Here is a 6,913-nt window from a genome sequence, read left to right as displayed (position 1 = left end):
TAATGTGATAATGTTGAACCTGATGTTACTTGAGTTGTTTTTCATTTTGCCATTATCATGATGTTATTATCGTCATATTGGATGTTGGTTTTCCAAGAAAGCGGTGTTAGCTGTCATCACGATCTTAATGGGATTTTGGATTGTGACAAGTTGGTATCAGAGCACTAAGTTGTCTAGGTATCACGAGTCATGAGCAAGTTAAGTAAAGTCATGCGGATCAGCACTTATCTTTGAGAGGTTATATGGCTGTTAGGAAAAGTTCTCTTTCATTCATTCTCTGTCGTGCTGATTTGGTTATCCCTAATTTGAGCATAGAGAGGTCAGACTATGATTCTTGTGTCGATTACTACACTACCCGCTCAGCCAGCACGGGTGGAGGTCATCCATGACGTGGCAGTTCTAGAGGGAGAGCTCAGTCTATTGGAGGTTAGGCTAGATGCTATGCATTTCCAGGGAGGATCGAGGTTGTCGCTTATGATGATGTTATTACATGTACTATTTTTTGTGCCACAGAGATATTTCGGTATTGTTCTATCCGAGCTATACTTATTCATGTATATCATCATACTTTGTTTCTTTTCTAGATATGTTAGGTGATTCTCTTGCTACCCATGTTCATGTATCTACACCGGTTGGGGATTCTATTATGGTGGATCAAGTTTGTCAGTCTTGTGTGGTCACTATATGTGATTTTGAGATGAGTGCAGACTTTTTATTATTATATATGGTAGACTTTGATGTGATCTTAGTTATGGATTATTTGCCTCTATACCATGCTATTCTTCATTGTCATTCTAAGACTATGACATTGGCTATGCTGTGCTTGCCGAGGTTGGAATGGAATAGTTCTCTTGGCTGCACTCCTAGCAGAGTGATCTCATTTTTAAAGGCTCAATGGATGGTTGAGAAGAGATTTTTGGCGTATCTAGCTTTTGTAAAAGATGTCAGTGCTGATACTCCTACTATTGAATCAGTTATAGTAGTGAGAAAGTATCCATATGTGTTTCCTGCAGACCTAACGGGCATGCCACCCGATAGGGATATTGATTTCGGTATTGATTTGGCACCAGGTACTCAACCTATCTCTATTTCACTGTATCTCATGGCTCCTACTAAGTTGAAGGAATTGAAGGAGAAACTACAAGAGTTGCAAGATAAGGGGTTCATCAGGTCTAGTGTATCATCTTGGAGTGCACCGATGTTGTTTGTAAAGAAGAAGGATAGGTCAATGAGAATGTGTAGTGACTATAGTCAGTTGAACATGGTTACCATCAAGAACAAATATCTACGGTCATGCATTAATGATTTATTTGATAAGCTTCAGGGATCTAAGGTGTTCTCAAAGATTGACTTGACGTGGGGGTATCACCAGTAGAAGATTAGGTCTTCAGACATCCCTAAGACATGTTTTAGTACTCGTTATTGCCATTATGAGTTTTTTGTGATGTCTTTTGGTTTGACTAATGCCCTAGCAGCTTTCATGCATTTGATAAATAGTGTGTTCCTGCCTTATCTGGATTATTTTGTCATTATGCTCATTAATGTCATGTCCCAAACCTGGGGAGACGAGACTGACAACTGGCGCGTCACTTGACCGAGCGTGCCAACCTGAGACTAAGGGGCTCTGAACATACAATATGGTACTTTGGCTGGCAAGGCCACAACATAGGACAATTTCTGAAATAAAATATAAAATTGAACGGAGATTAGCTCAAACTGAACATCTATACAAAGATGGGCCGGCAAGACCATCATAATTACTACAGCTGACAAACCAAAAGAATTTACATACAAGTCCTACAAAGCCAACATATCGTACTAACTGACATGATATGTCTACAAGCCTCTACTGATAGCTTTACTGTAGTCGAGAGAGGGACCCGACCTGCCTACTAATATATATATATATATATATATATATATATATATAGGGGGATCGGGTTGCACATCGCAATGAATATTAAAATGATGTTTGGGAACAGTGATATGATATTTGGGATCGGGTTGCACGCCACAACAGTATTGATATTTTATATGGGATCGGGTTGCACGCCGCAACGGTATTGGTATATGTATATGTATGGATCGGGTTGTGCGCCATAACAGAGAAGTTATATTATAACTGATCTTGACTGTTGGTTTCGTATTCGAGTTGTATTGTGAATTTGAGCATATATGATATTTTGGGGCCCTCTGTTATATATTTTTGTTCTGGTTTTCATGTTAATCGTTGTTTCTCTATTCTGCTATTATTTTTTATTGTACTCGTACAAGTTTATAGTGAGTGCCTAGTTATAGCATCGTCACTACTTCGTCGAGGTTAGACTCGGTACTTACGGAGGATATGGAGTCGGTTGTATTCATACTACACTTTTGCACCTCTTGTACAGATTTTGGTGTTTGTCCCAGCAGTGTTTAGTGGAGGCTTGCTCGGAATGTCATTTATCCGAAAACGTGACGGAGAGCTGCACAACGTTTGCAGGCCCTGAAGTCCCCTTCTTATCTTTGATACTTTTTATTTCATTCGGACAATTGTATTTTATTTTGGACCTTGTTTGTAGCATTTTTAGCAGGTCATGTACTTATGACACCAGTTTCTGAATGTGGACTAGACAATGTGACTGTGATGGTTTTAGATGAATATGTTATGAGTATTTCAGGCTTGTATTCTTAATCATTTGCTTTTAAATTGTGAAAAATTGATTAAGTGATTAATTAGAATTGGCTTGACTAGCAAGCTGATGTTAGGCGCCATTACGATCCCGTGATTGGGATTTCGGGTCATGACATGTTGGCTTGCCTAGCAAGAAGATGTTAGGCGCCATCACGATCTCGTGACTGAAACTTTGGGTCGTAATACAATCAAATAAAAGCAACTAATTATTCCCCGAGTGAAAAAAAGGAAAAAGAGAAAACAAATTAAATACGAGGAACATTTTCGCTCAGAATTATATATGGATGAAATAAGCGGTTGACACGTTTAAACAATAGCAAATTAGAACTTTCCAGTTGGTTGACCTAAAAATAAATTGAAAAAACTAAAAAATTCTCATCCACTAGTAGGAAAGGAGAGAAGAAAGAGAGAAGGAACGACTTGTGTGGAGGCAAATTATTCTGTAATTAGTTAGTTACTTATTTAACAAAGAAAAAGATGTTAAAAACAAAAGACCCCTATATATAAAACCAACAAAGCCGCTAAAGTCGTAGGATTACAACTTTCTTATTCAAGCATTTTCACAACATCTACAAATAAATAGGCAACCCCTTCGCATTTCCCAATTTCGAGCTTATCGCTCCTTTTACTTGTTATTCTATCACAAATCAAATCACAAACTATCCTGTTCGATTGCAAGGCATCGATCGCTCTAGACCGATGCCTGAAATCGAACAATTTTCCAGGGCCATGGCCCCTTCAGAGAATTGCCTATTTGGTAAATATGAGCTCGGAAAGTTACTTGGCTGTGGTGCATTTGCCAAAGTGTACCACGCTAGAGACATTAGAAATGGCCAAAGCGTTGCAGTCAAAGTTATCAACAAGAAGAGAATTGCCAATCCGACTTTGATGACAAACGTCAAACGTGAAATATCTATTATGCGTCGATTAAGTCACCCCCAAATAGTCAAACTCTTCGAAGTTCTTGCGACAAAAACAAAGATCTATTTCATCATGGAGTTTGTCAAAGGAGGTGAATTATTCAGCAAAATTTCCAAGCTGGGTCGGTTCAGCGAAGATCTGAGCCGCAAATATTTCCAGCAACTCATATCAGCCGTACGATATTGTCATTCTCGTGGGGTGTACCATCGTGATTTGAAACCAGAAAATCTCCTTGTTGACGAAAATGGGGATCTCAAAGTGTCTGATTTTGGGCTCAGTGCTTTGACGGACCAAGTACAACAAAATGGACTTTTATACACGCTTTGTGGAACGCCAGCATACGTAGCACCAGAGATTCTAACAAAAAAAGGATATGATGGAGAAAAAGTGGATATTTGGTCATGTGGGATCATTCTCTTCGTGTTAAACGCTGGTTACCTTCCATTCAACGATCCAAACCTAATGGTCATGTACAAAAAGATTTACAAAGGCGAGTTTCGATGTCCTAAATGGATGTCAACCGATCTCAAACGGTTTTTATCTCGTCTTTTAGATACTAATCCAATGAAAAGAATTTCAATTGATGAAATCATTAAAGATCCCTGGTTCAGAAAAAGTCTTAAACGTACTAAATTTTTCCACGAGGATATTGCAAATGAGGCCAAGGAGCAGCTGGAAGATGATGATGATATTAAGAAAACATCAATGAACGCGTTCGATTTAATTTCATTTTCGTCGGGATTGAACCTTTCGGGATTATTCAACGAGTCAGGTAATCCGATGGAAAATTCAGAAAAGGCAGTGGTCGAAGGGATACCGGAGAAAATAATGGAGAGAGTGGAGGAGTTGGCAAAGAAGGAGAATAATAATATTAAAGTGAAGAGGAAGAAAGAATGGGGAATGGAGATCAAAGTGCAAAATGGTAAATTCAGCATGTCTCTTGATGTTTACAGTTTAACAGATCGTTTGACAGTTGTGGAAGTTGAAAGAACATATGGAGATGCTGCTTTGTATAGAGAGTTATGGAGGAATAAAATTAAGCCGGTAATACTAGGTCAAGTACCGGTTTCCGGTAGCTAAATTTCACCGCCGGCAATTGGCTCACTATTAATTGAAAAAGAAAAATATACGTTAGTGTGCGTTGTAAATTACAAAAATATATTACACATCGGCATGGGAAGGTCAACAAATTCCCATACTGCTAGTTAATACATTAATCTTTTTTTTTTTTTTCTATATGTGGCTGGGAAGTTTCATCAACCAAGGAATAATACGGCATTAATAATGCCTTTCTTTGTTTTTGGTTCTTTTTCGCTGTGTCCCTCTTGATTTCTTTAAGTTAAAGTTTGTCAGGTGATCCACTAATAAATTTTTGATTTAAACCACAAAGTTAACAGATGGTAGCTGCCTATTTGATAAAGCACGTCCGTTATTCTTTTATCGTTTAAAAGAAACGGTTTCGCATGTGGTAAGCAAGATTCAATATATACTTACTTTTTCTAGTCCATATACATATATTATACATTAGTCATACAAAATTATACATATATTATATATAAATTTATATAAGGATAAAAGAGAATAATTGTCCAGAACAGCAAATTTCATTGCACAGAATGGATGCGGGCCGGCCAGCTGTGTTGGTACCCAGCTTCCCAATAAAGTTTCCTGCAAATCAAAGCTAACTTTTTTTTCCCCCGTTAATTCTTATAAAAAGCAAAGAGGACACATATCTAGATAAAAATTACTCGGTTTTTCTTTTGTAGGTCAGAATTATGGGAAGGACCCTCTACAGCAAGAAAGTGCATCAGCATGCATAATGTTACGCAACGCCTTCCTGATGATCTTTGGAAGGGCAACGTAAGGCTAAGCAACCGATGTCAGTGCGGTTGTTGTCCGCCAATGAGGTCCTCGCCGCACGCTAGACTAGATTGTCAGTGCCGTGCGGGAAAACCAATGTCGTGGGCAATTGCGGAAGCTTGAGAGAGAATTGGGTTTTGAATGATGATGATGATTTTATTGATGAATGAAAATGCTGATTACAATGATGCGGTGTCGAGGGGGAGAGACACCAGAAAATGCTTGCTTGAAAATGTTTGATTGTTTGGTCCCCCTTAATAATGCTTAAAAAAAATAAACCAACATTACAAGACTAGTCCTAATAAAGCTGTAGAAGCACACTGAAATGAAAATGATGAAAACTAGTCTATGATTACAATGAAAAGGACTTAGATTATTACAAGGAAAAACTAAGTCCGATGGCAGCATCTTTGTCTTGCGGGTCTGCGCGCGCGTTGCTGTGGGCGCGCGCGACACTTGATGTGCTGGCCTGAGGCTGGGCACTGGTGCTTGGCATCAGGGTCTGTGCGCGAGGCGCTGCTGGAATGGGCCTGCAGCTGGGCGCTGGCGAGGCATCAGGATCTGCGCGCGCGGCATTGTCAGGGCGCGCGGCGCTGTTGTCATTGGCCAGCCCTTGGGCGCTGGCGAGAGGCATCGGTGGGGCGACAGAGGCACATGCGCGCTTGTCACTTGGCGCAGCCAAGACCACGGGGCCGACCATGGCGCTAGGCATTGTGAGGCTTGCTAGGCCGCCATGGGGCGCGGCCAAGGGGTCATGGGGCATGTCTGGAAAGCAGCCCATGACATTCTCCCCCACCTGAGTTGGCGCCGTCCTCGGAGCCTTATGATGATGATGATTCTGATGGTTGTTGGATGGGAGGTCTGCGCCCCTCTGTTGTTTGAGCTTGCTGTTGTAGCGAAGCAATGATTTCATGCGGCTGACATGGAAGACTGGATGGATCTTCCACCAGGATGGAGTTTTTACCTGGTATGTGGACTCCCCAATGCGTTTTTCAATGGACAGGGGCCCGATGTATTTTTGTTGCAGGCGAGGGTCATGGGTCCTTTCTGCAAACAAGTACTGCTTTGGGATGCGTAGCATTACTTTGTCCCCTGGTTGATGTTGGGAAAAGCAACGCTTTTGTTCGGTGAACCTTTTTGCCCGCTCTTGGGCCCTGGTGAGATAGCTCCGCACTATCTCCATGTTGCGCTCCCATTCGCTCGAGAAGTTGGCAGCTCGAGGAGATTTCGGCATGGTTGATGCATTCACCGTCTGCGGGAGAAGCGGTTGCTGTCCGGTAACAATTTCAAAAGGGCTTTTGTTTGTATGATGGCTCTTTTGAGAATTGAAACACAGTTGAGCAGCATCCAGGAGCTTCACCCAATGCTTCTGTGATCCGGTTGCGAAGTTGCGGAGATATTCCTCCAGCATGTCATCGAACCGGTCTGTCTGGCCATCCGATGGTGGATGGATGTCTG

General features: G+C 41.1%; 1 protein-coding gene across 1 annotated transcript; it reads left to right on the top strand.

Annotated features, from left to right (window-relative positions):
* The first annotated feature begins 3,185 nt into the window (after positions 1 to 3,185).
* LOC104242383 (CBL-interacting serine/threonine-protein kinase 11-like) lies at positions 3,186 to 4,902 on the top strand. Its single transcript, XM_009797426.2, has one exon. It carries the CDS (start codon positions 3,374 to 3,376, stop codon positions 4,673 to 4,675), a length of 1,302 nt encoding a protein of 433 aa, XP_009795728.1. The 5' UTR covers positions 3,186 to 3,373; the 3' UTR covers positions 4,676 to 4,902.
* Positions 4,903 to 6,913: the final 2,011 nt, after the last annotated feature.

This window comes from Nicotiana sylvestris, chromosome 7 (assembly GCF_000393655.2).
Source record: "Nicotiana sylvestris chromosome 7, ASM39365v2, whole genome shotgun sequence".
Taxonomy (NCBI): domain Eukaryota; kingdom Viridiplantae; phylum Streptophyta; class Magnoliopsida; order Solanales; family Solanaceae; genus Nicotiana; species Nicotiana sylvestris.
This window is presented reverse-complemented; position numbering and strand designations above follow the sequence as displayed.